The sequence below is a fragment of the Prinia subflava genome, chromosome 28 (genome assembly GCF_021018805.1).
Source record: "Prinia subflava isolate CZ2003 ecotype Zambia chromosome 28, Cam_Psub_1.2, whole genome shotgun sequence".
Lineage (NCBI taxonomy): Eukaryota > Metazoa > Chordata > Aves > Passeriformes > Cisticolidae > Prinia > Prinia subflava.
In genome coordinates this window covers 270,290-290,451 of record NC_086274.1, presented here as the reverse complement: position 1 = coordinate 290,451, position 20,162 = coordinate 270,290, and the positions used below count along the sequence as shown (strand labels likewise).

General features: G+C 41.8%; 1 protein-coding gene across 4 annotated transcripts in view; it reads right to left on the bottom strand.

Moving 5' to 3' along the window:
• LOC134562477 (protein Aster-C-like) overlaps nucleotides 1–20,162 on the bottom strand; it is a 51,385-nt gene that overhangs the window by 6,278 nt on the left and 24,945 nt on the right. For 2 of the 4 annotated variants that reach the window (XM_063419883.1, XM_063419882.1), the window contains exons 7-12: nucleotides 15,211–15,329; nucleotides 13,974–14,094; nucleotides 10,244–10,403; nucleotides 3,526–3,672; nucleotides 2,627–2,745; nucleotides 1,391–1,533 (exon numbers count right to left, since the gene is read on the bottom strand). In XM_063419883.1, coding sequence (XP_063275953.1) covers nucleotides 1,391–1,533; nucleotides 2,627–2,745; nucleotides 3,526–3,672; nucleotides 10,244–10,403; nucleotides 13,974–14,094; nucleotides 15,211–15,329 — 809 coding nt within the window. Of the gene's footprint in view, nucleotides 1–1,390; nucleotides 1,534–2,626; nucleotides 2,746–3,525; nucleotides 3,673–10,243; nucleotides 10,404–13,973; nucleotides 14,095–15,210; nucleotides 15,330–16,344; nucleotides 17,019–20,162 lie in introns of those variants that run through there. The other 2 variants (XM_063419884.1, XM_063419881.1) reach the window with 2 other exon arrangements.

Below are 20,162 nucleotides of genomic sequence, written 5' to 3'. Positions count from 1 at the left end.
CAAAATCTAAATGTCCAAATTATGGCAAACATTTTGGAATGTTTTCCTTCAGACTCAGACTACCAAATGATTTCTACCCTCTGAAGTGTTTTCATTTTAGCACACATCTAAAATGGGATTCAGTCTTCCAGATAACAAAGTTGTGATTTTTACTTTGTATGTGTACACATGATATATTACATGGGCACTGCAATAGCAGAAGGTGAAATTCTTTATCGCAACTCATACATCAAGTGCTCACATAGTATCCTGAGTAGACAGAAATTAAAATCTGTCTTTCTGTGAGCATGATAGAGGGGAAAATGACATTCCTACCGTGCATTCCTCAGGTCAAGCTAATCAATACTGCTTCCAGAATAAAAATGAATTGGACCAGAATCCTTCAGAGGGATTCTTCTAACAACTGAGTGAATCCCGAAGCTATTCATAAAGGACAATAGTCCTTGATTTCAGTCAAGGTCACTGACCATCCTAGAATACACTTTTTTCAACTTCTTAAGTAATCTTCCAAATCAAGGGAAGCCCACTGTGTATGGTATAACAAAATCACTCTCTTCAAACAGAGTTTCTGAACCATTTTAAGAACAATTTAGTAAGCATGTACCACCACCACGTGCCTTCTGTTCTATACACGTATGCTCTGTGCACCACGTATACCTAGGTTTTTGCTCTTATCCTAGGGCTGTTGTACATCTCAGAAAAAACAAGTCTAGGTCTCGAAGAACAGTGATTCACTCAAAAAATTCCAAAGCAGTCGTTCAAGGACCTTCCTTCCTTTCTTCTCCCAGCAGAGAGGGAGTTTTCAGTAGTTTTATAGCCTGAGATTAACCAGAGCAGAATCCAGGCTTGCTAACCTTTCCTGAATACTGATTAAGTTTGAGATAAAAGCTCTTATTAAAGACAGCACCACTTCCAATGTTTTCAAGAAATGGGAAAGAAAATTCCATATCTAGACAGAGTACCATATCTAGACACTTGAGTACCCTCCTTGCAAAATTATGTACATTCTATCTTCCCTGCACATTCCTGCGAAATCATTCTCCTCTACAGGCCCTTAGCAAGCATGCCTGGGAAACCTTCTAATAAAACATCTCAGTTTTTTCCAGTTTCTCCTACTCATACAGCTGCACTCAAAAACACAAGGCTGGTCAGGACCCAGCTCAGTCTTGGAGATGAGTTCTGCACCTCAGAATCAACATCTCAGTTAATATCTCACTGCATTAATGAGATCCAAGCAGAGCATACATGTGACAAGAAATAAACTAAGCTTATTTTTCAGAAGAGAACCCAACATTCTCTGTGCTGCTGGCAGGTGGTCTTTAAGTAATCATCAACTCAGAACATCCCCACCTTGGCTTCTGCCCTCCCCCCGTGCGCCACCCAGGCTCACCGTAAGCGGCACTTGTGACTGGAGGTGCGGCTGATGCAGTATCTGTTCACAGTGTAGAAATAATCGTGGTAGGGCACGTCGTGGGTCAGGACCTCAGCATCCACCTGGTAAGACTGACCCTTCTGGCTCTGCTTATGCAGGATCTAGCATAAAAGAAAATGAAATGAAGAAGGTATATTCATGGTACACAAATTTCCCCTACCCCCTTTCAGCCTGAGTTCCTTAGGGTGGATCAACCAACTCCAAGTGAACTCAAGGAGAGAGAACACCTGAAGAGCCACTATAAAAACCAGTTAAGAATATCAAGTACAGGTGGGGTGCAAAATGAGAAGATGCCTTCTGCTAGAGCCAACACTGGCAGCAGCAGGACTTCCCCACTGCCACCTCAAGTACCACAGGCAAGGCTGGCCACTGCCCCATGATGACAGCTCTTCTTTGAGACCTTTCCCAAACCAGAATTACAAAAGGGTTGAGATTGGAAGGCACCTCTGGTGCTTGTCTTGTCCAAGAATTCAGGCAGGACTATCTAGAGCTGGTTGCCCAGGACCATGTCCAGGTGGCTTTCCAATATCTCCAAGAAAGGAGGTACCACAACCTCTATGACAATCTGTTCCACTGCTCAGTCACCCTCACAGTGAAAAAGTGTTCCTTGATGTTCAAAAGGAATCATCTGTGTTTCAGTTTGTGTCCATCACCTCTGGTCCTGTCACTGGGCACCACTGAAATCTGTGGCCTTTGATGGTGAGGGTCTGACTCAGAATTTTTTGCAACCTCCCTTCAGATACTTCTACAAATTTTAAGATGCCCCTGAGTCTCCTCTGGGCTGAACATTTCCAGCACTCAGCCGTTTCTCACAAGGGATGCTACAGTCCCTTCATCATCTTAGTGTCCCTTTGTTAGGCTCTTTACCTCTCACACTGGGGAGCCCTAAAATGGACATTGAAAGCCTTAAATTGAACCTTTTCACCTTCCAGTTCCTAAGAAATACTAATACCTTTCCCCACAAGTTTTGTGGGAATTTACAGCCATCTGTAAAGGTAGAAAGCCTCTCTCATTTAATAAGCACTGGCTCAGTAATGGTGAGAGAGACAGCAAGCCACCCTCAGAGATGCTCTGTTCAAACTGCAGACACACATTCAGTTCACTGAACTTTAACCCACAGTCAGAACTCCGACAGACCACAGAGCTGACCTGTCCCTTGCTTTAAAGGGCACCACACACTCACACACACAGTACCTGCTTTTCAGTCGCAGTTGTGAACTTCCCACAGAGTGGATTGTTAATGGTTACAGTGTACGTCAAAGTCCTCAGCTGATTGCCATTGGAGTCTCTATTCCAAGGCGTTGATACAGCATCTAGATGAGAAGTTATGCAAAATCTCACACACAAATTATCTGAAGGGCATTATCTCTGCCCTGTCATGTCTTAACAGCTTGAGAACAGTAGGGGAAAAGACAGAAAACTGATCCCAAATTGTTGTGGAGTTTTTCCAGGAAAAACCATACCCATGTAATCTGTTAATAAACAAAGGTGAGGCTCTAAAGAGCTGAGCCTGAATGTACTGAAAGAGACTTGAGGGTGGAGAAAAGAGTAAGCAATTAAATGAAAATATGTCATTTCCCATTTGCTCAAAGTTGAATAGATTCACTTAGCATTATCAAAAGCTTTTGCCACTTTGCCTTCCAAGCTGACACTGAATAAATATCACCCTTTTTGACTTAATTTTCTGTTCTTATGGTCTCAGTGAATAAAATTTACTCATCCAGAAAATTAATTTTTTAGGAGGATGCAATGATTTTTGCCTCTGTACCAGCCATACAAATTTCACTGTTTCTGAGACCCAATGTAATCAGAAATACCCCATAGAATGCATCAACTTAATAACCTACTCAAAATTCAGGCATTAAGGTGCAGTTTTGTGGTGCACTGAAATACATTTTTACTCCAAAATGTACATACCTAGGGAAACAATAGACTTGCTTTAAATATCCTCTCTCACATTGAAAATTTAAAGCTTAGAAATTATTTTAAAGTAAGGAGAAACTTAAAATTCAACTTAGCCCTATTTAGCAATTCTCAGAGGTAAAAAAGTTCAGGGTAGCTTGTAATAGACAAAAGGGAAAAGAGTTTATTACCTACTATACTTCTGGAATTAAGAAACCTCTGCATGAAGTGAGAATTGGTGAAAAGGATTTCAAACATCTTGTCTGCAGTGATGTGGAAAACTCTGTTTATAAAAAGTCTCCCATAGAGATCATTGTCAGAGACAGTCTCCTTCACTGCTAAGAAAGACAGAGATCACATTAAGAACAGTATTATAAAGAACCTTTATAGCATTCTAAGCATTATTACAGCTTAAATCCTCCCCAAGCTTGCATCAGCATTTGTTTCTCACTCTCAGAGACCCAGTGAAGGAAAAACCCAGTAGCAGCAAATGGTAGGCAGGCTGCCTTCAGGAACAAAGTCAAAAGCTGATTTTCAAATACACACCACTACCACCACTTCCCTGTGCAAATTGATAAATTAACAGCAAAAGGTCCCATCCCTTTAATTCTGCCTTCAGTATTCTACTAATCCTGCAGGAAACATTGCCAAAAGACAAAGTTAGCATAATTTTCATTAATATGTGTGTCTACTGTACAAAAGACAAGCAAGAAGGACAGGGAAACAGTAACAGTTTTCTTCTTGTGGCTGGTTTCAGAATTCTGCTCTTAACATTTGTAATACTGGTAATATTCACAGTCTGAGGGACCAGGCAGACTCCCAAACAGTTCTTCCATCCATACCTATTGAACAGGAACACAAGGGATACCCTGCTCCATTTTGCAATCCCCAAAAATACACAAAGAGGCTCATATCCCATCACCCATTTCAAAGCCACCGAGCACCCCAGTGGCATTCTGTGGCTGCAGCACTGATCTTTGCTATTTCTGCTACTTGGTGGTTGCTGGCATGACTCAGCTTTGTGGTTGTCTCAGCCACACTTGCAAGAGATAAGGGATAGAATTATAATCCTGGAGGGCAAGCAGTTTCCTGTGCCAATCCCAACTCAATCTGCTTATGCTTTAGAAACAAGTCAATCCTAAATATAATTACCAGCAAGAAAAACAAGCCCCCCCCAACACCACACATCACTAAAATGAAACAAAAAGCCCAAAGCAAATCTTGCAGCAGATGGACACAACTCAGGATGGCCAAACTTTCAACTGATACAAATGAATGCTCAGGGCTAGGAAAGGTCAGTGCCAGCCATGAATGCAAAGGTAGCCTGAATATCACGCTGTAGTTCACAAGCTGCCTGCAGGCTAAGGGTACAGCATTTAAAACATTACTGGCTCGGTAGCAGTCAGTATTGATGAGGCAAATGTACCAACTGAACAACCACAGCAGTCCCCAATGAAACCAGTTCTGACCGAGCAGACTTCCTCTCTAGGGCTGCTCCTACTCTGCTAGAAGCCTGTTAGAACATCTGCCTCCAAAAAAGCTCTCCTTGATCTCTTCAGGCTTCAAAATAGGACCCCAAAAGTGAAGCACGAGTGCCATATTTTGTGCTTGCACAGGAGAATGACTTCCTCTCTGTGCTGTGTTCTGCTTATGCAATTGTAATTCCACACAATTATGAGATGGGACAGAAAGCAAACACACATTTCAAGAGGCTTATTTAACCAGTCAATATGCAGTCATTACATGTAGAATACAAATTCTGCTGTGCTGAAACATTCTGCAGGAAGCAGAAATTCAGCCTGAGTTTTTCAGCTTATGCGCACTGTACTTCCTCTTTCAGCTGAATCTAACTCTAACAAAAGGCAGGCCAAGTGAACTGTAAGTTTGACCTCATTTAACAAGACCTCAACATGACAGATCTCTCAGAGTGCACTCCCCACATCCTCTCCTTTGCTAAGAGCCAGGAAGTTTCAGACACTGATGCTGACACCCCTTCCACATGCATCTGCTAGCATGGCATCAGATACCAGGCAATTCAAACCTAGTTACTGTGTTTGAGTGTTACTCAGCTGGACATTGCCATGCCCAAGGACTCTGCTACCATTAAAAAAAAAAAAAAAAAAAAAAAAGACCCAGACACATGATCAAGCCACCAGACAATCACCAGATCAGCTTTGTCAGCTATTTGCATGTCTTAGCAACCACAAGATAACACAAGTTACCTCTGCCCCAGTGAGCCTAAGCTAAACAACTCAACTTCATGTTCACCTGAAATGCCTAAGGACAGCTACTATTTTTTTCTGCTGATGCAATGTAATTTGGTAAGCCAGGGCAACTTGTGATATGCTCAAAGCCCATGCTTTATTACCTTAAGATGCAGATCTTGCAACCAAGCTCTATTACTCAGTCTGTCCTCTTGCTAATGAGTCTGAAGAAACAGCACCCACAGGCCTATGCAAAACTCCCCGTCATTGACCTACACTATCTCTATACAGTCATGTCTCTAATAGTCAATAAAGTGCCAAGTGCACGAGTATCTACTGAGAAATGTGGGTTTTACTCACAATTCTTCTCAGCTCTTGGAAGAAATAAAGGGGGTTTTTAAAATATGTTGTTAACACGTACAATAGCAGATAATTTTCAGAAAATCCAAGCTAAACCTAGGTTTACATATCAGGTGCATCAGTAACTTTAGATGCTAAGATTCCAACAGCTCTTCTCCAGAAAAACTGTAAACTTTTCAGCCAATGGGTCTGGAAGGTGCACTTATGCACAAATGCTGTTGTGAGCTCCACATCCATAGAACCAAGTAGCAAGATACACCAAGAGCTTGACAAGCCTCAGGTCACTTCCACCTGGGCTTCTGAAAATGTATGTGTAGAAATCCTAGATGAAGCAGTGAGCACAAACAGTAGCATAGCAATGTGGAAGTGTACACTTTATACACTTGCAATTTGAACAGAACAGGCAGCTTTAGCTACTTATCTCTGCTACAAGATGCACAGTTTGTCTCCTGTTACATTTGTTTTAACATAACATAACATGTTACATAACAGTTTGTCTAGTGTTACATTTCTTTTAACTCACACAGGTAAACTTGTATCTGCCTTTGTTTCTCACAACAGTAGGGCAACATGAAGCATTTCACCTAAGATTGGCTCAGAATGCTCTTTATTAACAAAATGTTTTGTGCAAATACAGAGATATCAGTCTAACTCTTTCACTTTCAGTGCTGTTCTAACCCCTCAGCAGCATACGATTATCAACCCTAATTCTCTTAACCTGAATACATTTACAGCTGAATTGGAGCTGTCTGCTAAAAGAGCATGAGATTATCCTTACTTTAGGTAAGGATCCCTAGGGACCTGAAAACACAGCAGTAAACACATTACCCAGAGTGTCCTGGTTCAGCCTAATGACAGCAGGTCTATTCCCTCCTCCACTACTGCCTTGCACTTCATAAGGTCATTTTCATCACTGCAAAGCAAGCTGTGAAATAATGTTTGAATATAATACCATTATGCAGCAGGGATGGCAGAGGTTTAAAGAAATGTGCAGTGCCAAAAAAAAAAAAAAAGAGAGAGAGAGAAAGAAAATGGAGGGGGAAGGGGCAGTAAGAAAAACATTGTTATTAAAATTCCCATCAACAACCAACAGCAAAAAGCTAAACACATACCACAATCAAATTAAGAAAGCTGAACTGATAAGAGCAGAGGCTATCAAACAAATTAGTAAGAAGGCTGATTTTTCCACTCCACCGAGCTGGGGGAGGATCAGGATTTCTAAAAAGTAGGTATGCAAATCTTGGCACTTTCTATACCGCTGGGGATGGGGAAAAAATTACATGCTGCATGAAAGATATGTAGGTAGAAGCTTTTAACCAAATACACCTGAAATCAAGTGAATAAAACCAATTCCTAGAGTGAACATGTTCCAGACATCATCTATTTAAAGATTGTATCAGCAGGATTAACCATTTTTAGAGAACTCACCTATGCTTTAAAGACTAACTACAGAATTATCTTGGGGAGCCACTAAGTATTGCCACAATGCTAGTTTTTTCCAGTTCACAAGATAAAAAATCCCCACAACCTTTTGCCTTCAGGTGACTCAAACATATATCCTCCAAACACCAAAGTAAATATTTTTTTTTCCAACAAAATATATCCTTTCAGTATTTTGATTAAAATGTCAATAAGATAACAGAGCTACTCTCCCTTACATACATTGCATGTCCAAAAGTTTGTATTGGGGGTGGGGGGAGGGAGACAACTAACACAGGGCTGACCCTAATTTTCAACTGTTCTGTATTTCAAGCACTGTATACTCCATATATCACTATCTGCAAGCAGCCAAGCCTCTGCTGTGCCCATCTTACAGCACCACAGTGCAGACAGCTATGCTCTCCTGCAGATCACATTTAAGGTGGTTATTAGTACACACAGGAACAACACAGTAAGTCTGTCATGTTACACAAGGAGAACAGAAATGTGTGATCTCTCTGTATACAATAGAGCCTCCTAACAGAAAATACTGTTCTTCCAATATTCTGCTTCTCCCTTCTTTCTTTGAAGTATTTAATGTTGCTGAACATCATCTTTAAAAGCAAACTACCCTATATATTAAAGAGTCTTGAGGAAATTATATAAATCTCTTGGCTCTGTGTTGGAAACGTGTTCTATGCTTGAAATAAAATCTTTTCTGAAATTCAGAATTAAGGCCAGAGATATCAATGTTTAGCTTAGCCAAAAATTTGTCATGGCTCAGGATTTATACTCTGATTTATGAAATTGGACAAAAACACCAAGATGCAGGTCAATAGGCCAGTGGTGCACAGTGGGATGCAGACCCCCCATCCCCAAGGTGAGAACTGCTTAGGACAAGGGAATTCATGTTGTGAAGAACAACAGTCTTGAGCTTGGCCCCTCACCTTATTTGCCAGGACACCTCCATGGGCAGCCTGAGTTTGAGCCAGAGGACACAAGAGAAATTAATCGCATGGGTAAACCTTTGCCATGTAGGAAAGCTAGTTTCGTTTGCGTGAAGGAATTCACCTTGTAAGAGTGTGGGGCAACTGCAACAGAAAACAGACAGAGAAACAGAAGAAAAAAATTCTAAGCATGAAGATTCTCAGAGAAAAGATTAATGCTGTGAGTCTAGGAAATCCTGCTCTGAATAAAAAAGGCTAGTCTTGGGGAAGGGAAGAGAAATAAGAAAAGCAGCATGAAGTTAGTTTTCTTTCTATTAAAGAGACATCTCCAGTTTAATATGGTTTATTTATTCAACATCACTAATGCAGGCATGCCAGGGAATATTTACTGCTATCGTTTAGGCAACTAGCAGCAGGAAAGACAACAGGACTACTTTTTAATCAGTTTCACTGGAGATCTTTGCCACAAAAAATAAAATCCAGAGACTGAAGAGAGATGTAGTAACAGGAAGATAGGAAAGCTGCAAAATATCTAAAATATCCAAAGGACAAAATTTTCTGCTGCTCTAGAAGATACACCTGTGAAAGAGTAAATTAATTTGTGAAGCTTGTTAAGTGTGTAGGAGTATGGCATAAACAACAGCCTGTTCAAGTAGGTATATTCACAGAAACGATAGTGCCTGACACACACCAAGTTGAGTCTGAACTCAAGCCAACACAGAAGCACTATGGGAGAGCAGCAGCAAAGTTAACTGAATATGAGCACATCCCCAGGCAAAAATCTCAACCTGAAGGCAGCCAACTCAATCCATAACTCTGAAAGCCTTCCTGGACACCTCAACAATCCCCCTGTAATGACACCTGCAAACAACTTCAGTTGTCCTTTAAAATGACAAGACACAATTTCTCAGTGAGATTAAGAACTGGCCTCAATTAACTAAACTGTTCTATTCCTGCCAACAGGTGATGAAGTAAGTTCTCTTTGCACATGAAAGAAATATACAGCTGCTACTGAGCACAGTATTGCTGTGGGGTTTACTGTCTTCGACTTGCTCACCACCATATAACCTTGGAACCAATACAGGTTGTGCACATTTCTCTTTAAAGGCATTTACAGAATCCAAGAATCAAATATTACAGAATATCCATCAAAGTTCAATGAGCTGTCTGAACAGCTACAGCCCTTTGGCACAGAAAACTTCCCCAGGCTAAGTGAAAATCTCACCATAGAAAGTGGGAACTTGTCAGGAGCTACTGTGGGACCAGAGGACAAGCACCCACTAACCTCAGCACAAAGTCTGTCATCCAGGTACCTGAGTTTCTTCTGTCTTGTACTGGGTAATGAGATATGAGTTATGAGGCTGGGATATTAGGATCCATTAAGATACTGTTTGCACAGAGAGTGTAATCTGCTGCAAGACATCCATTAAGGTTTTTCATCTTCAGATTATGCACAATATTCTCCTGAAAGCTGGGAAGTTGTCTTCCCTGGGCTTTCAGTAAGTTCCTCAGCTTACTCCAGCAATAACAATTAAGCTCATAAACCTCAAGAAAGTATAAGTGTAAAGAAGGGGGGGTTGGGGGAGTCTTTCAGAAACTTAAGAACAGCCTGAAATGTTTCCCCTCAGTTTCCAAGATATGCAAAGAGAGGAAAGAAATATCTTTGAAATTAACACCACTCCATTGTCAAGAAACTTCTAGTTTAAGCTACTGGCAATTCTCTACCCAGCAAAAGAGAGAAAGAAAACCACAATTTCTTTGTTTTCATTCTAAACACCAAACAACCTTTTTTCCCCTCCACAAACTAAGATTAAAAAAAAAAGGTTTTGTTGCAATTCTGTGAAACAAATACGAAACAAATACAAATACAAATATGAAAAAAGTTCCATAAGATCAGAAAGTTCTATAACTTTCTCCACAAGTGAGATGGAACACCAAAATCATGTTGTTTCACAGATCCCAAATGTTCAGAGATTTACCTTCTTCACTATCTGAAGCACTGCTCTTCTCTGGAAGATTTTCATTCTCATTAAGGTCCAAGGACTTTTCTAAAGACCTGCTCCTAACTAGCTTAGCAGGTTTTCTTTCTGGAGATGGAAGAGGACTCTTTATTTGCTTCTCACTTGGGGACTCCTCCACCTGAAAGAACCAAGAGAAGAAAAAATATCAGTAATCAGAGATCATTACAAAAAAAAAAAAAAAAAAAAAAAAAAAAAAAAAAAAAAAAAGAAAGTTACTTTAAAAAAAGGCAGCCATACAAAGTAAGCCAAAAGTTCAATCTGCTCAATTACCACACAGTCAAGCACTAATTTCCCCCTTTTTCCCCCTTGTTGCTCTTCCCTTTATTTAAATATTTCACTAAACCCTGGCAACAAGGAACAGATTTATTTCTATGTACTGTTGGTACCAAGAGCTCCCTTAAATGGGACAGTCCCCTTGCACCCATCTGCACAGTTTGCGCCCCTTGCCTGCTTTGACATTAGCATTCATAAATTCATCAACCTTACACAGATTTACTTTGTATTCCTCAGTTTTTTCCTGGCAGTTTAGCAAGGGTCCAACAACCCAGAGGGGAAGCACATTCAAACAGGCAGGGTGCTCTTCTCTTTCAGCAAGATTAGATTACTCCAATTACATATTTGAAAAGTTCTTATGTTGTAGGACACCATCATCCTTTGAAAATGAAGTTTTAAAATACTGTCTAGAGCCACCCTAAAATCAGTTTTGAATCAGTTTTCATTCTAAACCTCTCCTCAAGGCCCCACTGCCATCAGTGGAATATCTGGGATCAAGAGCAGCACAGACCCCAGAGGAGTAGTGCATGGACCACAGTAAATACAATTAAGCCTCCTCAACCGAGTTGTTCTGATTCATCTGTAAAACCATCATCCCTAAAGATTATTCAGCATTGACTCAAGAACACAAAAGCATCCACTGCTTGAACAGTCATCATGCACTTCCTGTATTTCTTGGGTTTTTTCAAAATAAAAACCTGTCACTTTTTTGTGCAGCCAAGGGCTATTAGGAGGTGGATGGCTGGAAAACAGAGCCAGGCATAAATCTGACTGCAGAATAAGCAGACAGAAGTACTCCTTTAGGGTCAAAAAAATCTAAAAGGAAGACTGAATCAGGAAAATGGATCAATTAACAAATGCTTCTATTGAGAGAAGCTGCCATGTAAGTTACACTCAGTCACATAACAGGATCTAGGACAGAACCAACATTAAATGTCAAAATACGAATACAGATGGAAGTCAAAAAGGAGCTAGTTGTGACAAAACAGACTAAAAATTGACACACTGATCCAGCATAAACCCAAGGAACTCTCATGGCATTTTGACAACAGTCAGGGATCTAGTGAAGCAGGGTTCCCACCAGCAGCGTAAGAGCAGCCCACTATGCCATGAGCAGAGAAAGAAAGCCAGGCTCAGTCAAAAGACAAAAGCAACAGCTCCCAGAAAAAGATAGCTTTTCATGATGTCATGGAAGAAGAGATTCAAGCTGGGGCTCTTCTAATCACTGATTGAGTTTAACACAGATTTCATGGGGCTTTGGGTTGGTTTGTGTTTGTTTGGGTTTTTTTCACACTAAAGAGTAAAGATTTTAAGACCCTTCAGCTGGAATTAAAGATGTATGATTTATTCCCCATTGTGCATTTATCTCCTGAGCTAGTCCAGTATGGCTAAGCTCTGTGCCAAGGCTTTTTTGGTTTTCAGCCTGTGAACAGCAAGATCTGGGACTGGAAGGCCTCCCTACAGGGGCTGGAGGGAAGATGATGGTTGCAAAAACAGGCAATGAGGTGGCTCACACGTTCACATGTACTGAGAGGGTGATGAGCCCTGACTGGTGTTCCACACAGACTTTCCTCAATCAACTACAGACAGCCATTAACAATATTTTTTTTCAAGATGGGTCAAATACTAGAGCCAACCCCTCCACTCTTCAGATCTTTCTCTTATGAGAGCTTTGGGACTTACTTGCTCTATCAGAGCAGTATAGAGGAGTTTAAGCCTGTTTCCCTCCAACCTTTGGAAGGTGGTTAAGTGTGCTTTGTGTCATCACTGTGATGGCTTCTGATAAATACATTCTAAGCACTACTGCCTCCACCTACTCCCTTGTGGTTCTACAAAATATGCTGCAATCCCGGGGCTGTGGAGAGAACATGGACATTCTTGAGTAATGCCAAGTGACACATACAGCTAAACAAAATCATTGTGCATTTTAGCCACCCTGAAACAGGAACTCATTTATCAAGACTGCACTCTTACACTATACTTAAAAGACTTTTCAGAGGCTGTTTATTCAAGGCAGAATTCCGATCAATTTTTACAGACCAAATCCCCAGGCACTTCTCCTTACCAAGATGCCCAATGAGATTTGGCACATGCAAGAGACATCTCGGGGTGTGGCTTCTTTTCCAGGCACAGCAATTATTTTTAAATGGCTTGTTCTTGCACAAATAAGACTCACAAGTCCAAATGAAGGCTACCTGTGTAGATTTTTAGTTATCCTAAACAGGCCAAATTCCAGCAGCATCCCCAGTCCTCTCAGGCTACCTAACAACTCTCCAAAAATCCTGTTTTATACTGCTAAGGTGTCCATGAAGAATACCCATCACTCAAGCTTCTAAGTTTTTAACCCAAGAAACACGGATATTGCTTGCTGGATATGAGTTTCTAGCCATTAACTTGGATTTTGGCAAAACTAGTTAAATCCTACTTAACCTCCAGATCAGTTTTAGCAAGTGATAAAAGCCAGAAAAATTACAGGATAGTAAAAACTATTAAAACAATCTCCTTTCTTCCTTCCCCAAATTCTCCAAAGCAAAACTGGCAATTAAGAACCCAGCCCTAGTGAAGCTTATAAAAATGCATTAGTGGTTTATTTCCTTTTCCAAGATCTTTAGGATATCTAATAACCAAGAGAAAATACCTGCAACTTTTTAGGACTACAGCTGCACACAGGAGCCCCAGTAACTGTGCTAGACACTGTGGCCATCTCAGATATCACTACTAATGCACTTGCTGTTCACACCAGCCAAACACATTCACAAATCCATACAACATGAATGAACACGGGTGAGGCACTCATGCTTGTTCAGTTGCACTAACCCAAGGCATCCAGGTAAAATTAATCCTTATTATAGCAAGTGTAAGGGTTTTCCCCTTCCTTCTAAAGCATTAAAAAAAGGTTTAATATATTCACAACAGCAGACTAATCGACCTTTGAAGGCAAGGACGACAAAGTGTAACTGCCCTTCAATAAGCCTTATGTATAGGAGAGACAGTAATCTAAGAGGAGATATCTTTTTAAATAACAAATAGCACAAGCAAGAAAGCACTGGAAGTGAAAAAGGCATTACTTTCAAAAAGCACTTGGATAAAACACAGATATGGTCCCCTTGGGAACTGGATAAGAAAAACCAAGAAATTTTGTTTTTAAAGGAAAACCAGAAAACAGACCAGGACATAAGCCTCAGCATTGTAGCCTGGCTGTGCAGTGAATTAGTGACAGAGCACTGCTGACGCTCACACCAACAATATTCTCTTATACAGAATTTTGCTCATTCTCAAATTTAAGAAACATCCTTGACTTCTCAAAGACTTCTTTGGAAGTTACATCTCCATTCATCCTATGCTTACAGATGTACAAGTTAAGCACATATGCTTCTCAGCTACAAACAGCAAGAAAGGCTCTGTCAGCACTTACTCCCGGCAACATGTGTTTGTTGAGTGACTCTCCTTCTGTTTGAAGCGTGGGCTCACGAACTAAACCAATCATTTTGGGTAGTTTTTCATCCCTTTCTCCAGAATCGTCACAAATGCTGGATCTGTCCAAACCAAAAAGGAAGATATCTTTGGAGATATAAGTGCTGAGAAATCCGAGAAAGCGTCTCATGCGTGATTTTTGCATTGAAAACTTGGCTGTTCAGATAACATTATAAACTACAGGTCATTCTTCCCACATACAGCTCATTAATATCAAACCATTTTCCTCATTCCAACCACTTCTCAGAAGATTCAGCTTCTGATCATCAGGTTAATAAAACCAAGAAAGTGAGTGCTGTGGGAAATGAGGAAACAGATACAGCTTATAATTAATTTGGAAAGAAAATGTTTTAAGGAAGTGTCAGAAAATATTTTTTTCCTGCATCTCTTGTTACACAGTTGCAAAGTTGTGACTTTTTAAACCAAAAAACCCAAAACATAACAAAAAACTCAAGCAAATCCAAAACAAAATCAGCTCAAGACACTTTTCCCACAAACATACTCAGATAACACAGGACTGAAGGGACATAAATTACATTGTTCACTTTTGTAGATTCATGCTTATTTACACAGAGATATGTGAAGTGCTGTTATTAGACTGAGACTGGCAGGTCATTATTCAGTTCACATTTGTTAAAAAAAAAAAAAATCAAGGCAACTCTTTCAAAAAAACACACCATTATTATTACAATTATTCCAGCTCATTATATTATTATTCTTGTTTCTCAATTCAAGCTTAGGACAATACAAAAATAAGCTAAGACCTCATATATCAGGAGAACAAGGCAAAACAAGTATTTCAGTCTCCACAGAGGAGGGGAAGAAAGAAAAAAGCATAGTATATCTCTATTCTATTTGAACCTTCCAAACTGTTGGAGGGTATACAGGTGCTGACTAGGCACAATCACGTGAAAAAGCTGCTATTTAAGCTCCCCTATGCTGGTTCCCAAGCAGATCCAGAGAGAGGATCTTCCTCTCTCCTCTTCTAAGGGGCCTCAGCTGCACTGCTACTATTTCAGAAAATTCACACAGTTAAGTTTTTATGAACACTCAGTCTATGCAGTCAGTTTTACTAAAGGTTCAGCCTTTCTGGTAGGGCTCTTTAGAAACTGAGTTTCTAAGAGAAAGGACACTGCTTCTCCCCAGGTGTTCCAATAGGCTGTACAGCCTCTGCTTACCGAGACTGCCCGTTGTCCTCAGATGACGAGTGGAAGCTCTCCATCTCCTCACTGTTCAGGCCCAGCTCAGAGCCATAGCTCTGGTGCACCAGCTGCCAGAATTCCTGCTTGGTCAGCCTCTGAAACAAAGCAAGCTAGTCAAGAACCACGGTATGGGACAGAAAGGCACTGGAGGAAAAACAGCAACAAGTTTTAATTACGCCACAGCCTTTAACCTCAATTCTGACACGGACTGAAAGCATTCAGGTATCATGTTCCGAGATTGGGTTTCAGCATTTTGGACAACTGTACTCCCTTCGCTGTTCAACCAGTAACACCAGGTGCAAGAAAAATCATTTTAAGAAAGCACACACTTGTAGCCACTACTTGCTTCTTCACAGGTCACCAATATTTTCACAGATACCTTCAAGGTCCCTCCCTCTTGAACTTCACTTGACATGGCACAAGGTAAGGAAGTACCTCTGATTGTGAACAAACCTGTTTCCTGAGGATGCTCAGAGTACTTCACAAATTGTGGGAGGCTGGCTAGCATTTCAGTCACTACACTGGTGTCTAGGGCAGCCGACTGCCCACTTTGCCAAGGTGGGACAGGGGCCCTCACTTTGTACCTCATCAGCATCCTCTTTATGAAAAGTAATTGCTTTTCTTCAGGATTACCTTGACTCACCACTGTCTAAGTCTTCTCCTACTCTACAATATCTCTATCCTCTTCCACAAATTCCCACAGCTACCGAGACGTATGTAAGTTCTCTAAAATCATCAGGAAAGCTTGGAGGTGAAAGTAGAATGACACACTCATATCTGCAAAGTAAGCAATGAGTTTCAAAGTCCACCTCGGCTGTAAAGAGCTAGGGTGTGCAGAGGCGGGGGGGAGGGGGGAGGAAGAGAGAAAGAAAGGAAATAAAAATTTTGGAATTTAACAGAGCTCAGAGAGCAATACCAGCGATCTTAAAACAGGAGACACTACACTGGAAAATGTGCCTCGGCCACCATCCATATTGATCAAGGGAACAAGACTGTGCTAATGAGGCAGTAACACAAGTAGTGCTTACTATTTGCATGAAATGATGACATTAAATACCCATGCATTATTTAAAGGGCCTTTAAATGATCCCCTCCACCCGCTTGCCTCACCTGTGGAGTGTTAGTTACAGTACCCGCAATTTTAGCCAGACGCGGAGGAGCTGACCCGCACGCAGGATGTAAATGCGCCCCTGCAGCCGCCCCGGCGCTGCCCGCGCCCCGTCCCGCTCCGCGACCCACCTGGCACCGGGAGTGCCGCCGCCGGGATAGCTCCGCTCCCGCCGGGAGCCGCCGCCGGTGCCGCCGCGCTCCCACTTCCTGCTGGGCGGCGGCGCCGGGGCCCGGCCGGGGCAGCGCCTTCCCCGGGGCAGCGCCTTCCCCCGCTGCCGGACGCAGCCGGTGTCGGCCGTCGCCGCCGGGCCGGGCCCCACGGGGGTCCCGCTGACCCCTCGCCCCCCGCACTGCATGGCATCGCACGGGAGCCGCTTTCCCCGAGGGCCCGGGCAAACAGCCCAGCTCGGGAGACCAGGAAGGGTTTTTCCCTCGGGTATTTTCCAGCATAACACGGTTTCGGGCTTTTCAGAAAGCAGCTGGTAACAAGCACCCCATTGGCAGAGATCAGTTTCAAGGTATTTAATCCTAGCGAGGGCAAAGCAAACATTAAAATACAAAACACACCGCTATAAAGCAAGGGTCATAGCGGCTAATGCCAGCCTCGCTCCGCACGGGGGTTCGCTGTACAGAGCAATGCGGTGCTGGAACACGTGCATCCACTTCGAGACGGCCTTACTTTCCCCGGGCATTCTGTCTTCTGGAGCAATAAACTCATAACCACAAACAACCACCTACAGCTGCTCTTATTAAAGGCCGAAAAACGGGTGGCCATTACACGGTTTCAAAATACAACTGAGGTGGATCTTTAGCTAGCACACCTTCCGACCAGGAATCAAAGGACAGAAACAAAGCCTTTTTCATTTCTGTTGCCCAATATTGCCAATGCCTTGATTCCCAGTCACAATGGCACAGAGCTAAGGTTGCTAATTAAATTCACTGGTATGTTCTGTCCATGGGCAAATCAGTCTGCCCTTATACAGTCAGCTCAATAGTTTGAAGAAAGCAGAGGAGCTTTTCAGCTTCTATAAAAGAATCTATAAAGCTTTTTCCTGTTGTTTTGTAAAAGCAATGTTACCAACTTGTGTTTCTAAAACAGGATTCTTGCACTCTCCTCAATTATTCCTAGCTCAGCTAGATATAATAAGTTCTTAATGGTCACAAGCCAAGATCAAACGAGACTTGCTTTGTTGTATCAGAAAGAGTCAGTTCTGAAAGCAAAGAAGGGCATAAATTTTCTGGGTCAGACTTCTGCTTCTGAGAGGACAGCTTAGAGAAGCTCTGAAGCTTGAAAGGCAAAATCTAAACATGAATTACTTTGCCCATTCAAGGTGATCGTCTACACTGGGTTTTTCCTCAGTTCTCTTTGTATACAAAAACAAAGGCTACAAGAAGCAGCTGGGATACACTTTTGTCTTTTCAAGCAGAGCACAGAGCATCAATACCTTGCTTCATGCCAGAAAAAGCAGTGTCATGGCACAAGCAATACTACAGAGTACCACCGACAGAAGCAAAGCTGATGATTTTTGACCTTCTATGGACAAATGCAGGAATAAGAACAAGGCATGCCATACAGGTTGACTAAAGAGACAACCCCCACCATACACCACACTCCTGCCAGGCAACTCTGATACAGAACTGTTTGAAGAACAGCGGAGGGAAACAGCACACTCTCCTTCTGATTGCCTAAACATGAAGCTCAGAATCAAACTAAACCTTCTTTCATCTCTTAAATTAATCTTCTTGTACACAAAGGTGCAAATAAACACCTCTTTTTTCACAGCCTTCCCTGAGAAACTGCTGGGGAAGGCAGAATTGCTGCCCTGGGAGACGTTTGCCACAAGAAGCTCAGCTGATCAGAAATTCTGGTCCCTTCTCACACCTCTAGACTTACCTGCTACAATGTCTCTGGAGAAAGGTGCAAATCTCTACCCAGCAAAGCATAAGAACAACAATAGGAAAATAAATCCAACTCTAAGGCAGAAGACTCATGGGAATTGAGACCGATTAAGTTAAGATCTTGTTCCATTAGAAATAAGGAGTGCTGTGTTTGTTTGGGATTTGAATGACCTGCCTAATTACATTTTAATTTGTTCCTTCTCCCTTAAACTTGAGGGATATTTGACACCCATAAGGTTTAGAAAATAAAGCAAAGCTGTGAATGGCACTGCTCTTATTGTCAATAGCAGCCATGAATAAATTTCTTGTACCAATCTGGAAAGCCCCCTGCAAAACAGGATTTTTGGCTGATTTTATAAACTGAAGTACTATTGAAAGCTGCAGTGGATGTGGAAGCAGCTATCTGTTTTATCAAGACCGGTGTCATGTCTCTTCCAGACCTGCATTAATGATTCCTTATTTTCCATGATGCTGGGTCATTTAAAAAACAATGGCAAGATAAAAGTCTACAAGTCACACTCTGCACACGTTTTGCAACAGGGATGGGGAAAAAAAAAGTGTGGAATTTTTCTTCAAAAAAAAAAGTCTTTGCATAGACATTTAAAGAATAAAAAGCCTAAGAAAGGCCCATGATAAGAGGAAAGTACCCACTGATTTGCAGAGGAACTGAAGTTTGAAGGGCACCAAACACACTATAGGGTATTACAAACAGGTGTGATGAGCTATGAGAATTGTAACTGAGCTAAAGGGGACAAGGACTGTCAGAGCAGTGGTGCAAAGCTGGGGGAAAGCATCTGGATGGATGAAGTAAGTCTGGGCACAGAATAGCACGTAACCATTTGCTGGTTTTCTTGCACGGTGCAAGTCACTTCTATTAGAAAGGCAGACTTGTCAAAGGACTACTTGTTCAGCCACCCAGGACATGCAATACTTGGCAGGTACAAGGCAGAACGGCCACCAGATGGAGATCTGGGAAAGGGTATGAGGCTGACCCCACCGAGAAATTCTGCAGGGGGTGAAAGTTTAAGGTATATCAGGTAAGGCAGACCAGTCACTCCTCAGTGGTGAGACTTCATAGCACGAAATCTATGCCCAGAAGTGCCGAAGAGGCCAGGGACTGAGAATTATCACTGCACAGACATGATTTGAAGCAAATGTAATTTCAGTCCCCTGGGTCCACATCCTGATAATTGGGGTTTATTCACCATCAGGTGGCTCAAACCAACACTGTTACACCTATAGTCAGAGTTATACTTCTGATGACAACTTTATTTCATAGTTTAAGAGTTGGATGTCATCTCCAGGTCTAGCAGATGTGCTCCAGAATATAACCAAGCTATTCACAGGCTTTAAAACATTTAGCTATTTGCAGATGAAACATGAAAACCAGCTCCTTTTAGAACTGGTTCCATAGTGAGATTTGCTTTTTGTCAAAAGCCTTACAAATTCTGATGGCATCCCTTTGATCACTGAAACCAGGAACACCAAACTGCACACACTCAGGCTTTGCATACCATGGCAGGGCCTCAGGTGCATGAGACATTTTCCAAATGTATGCTGTTCCTGACATTGGAGCGGTGGGGGGAAAACAGCAAAACTGCTTGAAAACATCAAGGGGTCTCTTTTAGTTTTAGTTCAGCAGACAGCTTTCATTCTAGTACTGTCAGTGGAGCTGTCAGCTCCAGCAACTTCAGTTTCTACTTTCAATTCCACAGAGCCCCTCTAGCTTTATCTAGTAAAGAATATCATAAAGGCAGCTGACAGGTGACTCAAACACATTCTAGCAGAGAACCAGAAGTCATTACTACGTTTCAGAAGTAGGAGCTCAACCTAACAGAAATCCTGTTTCAATAATAGTTCCAAACACACTACATTAAAAGGCCCTACATACACCTCATGACCATGCTCCATTTTACAAC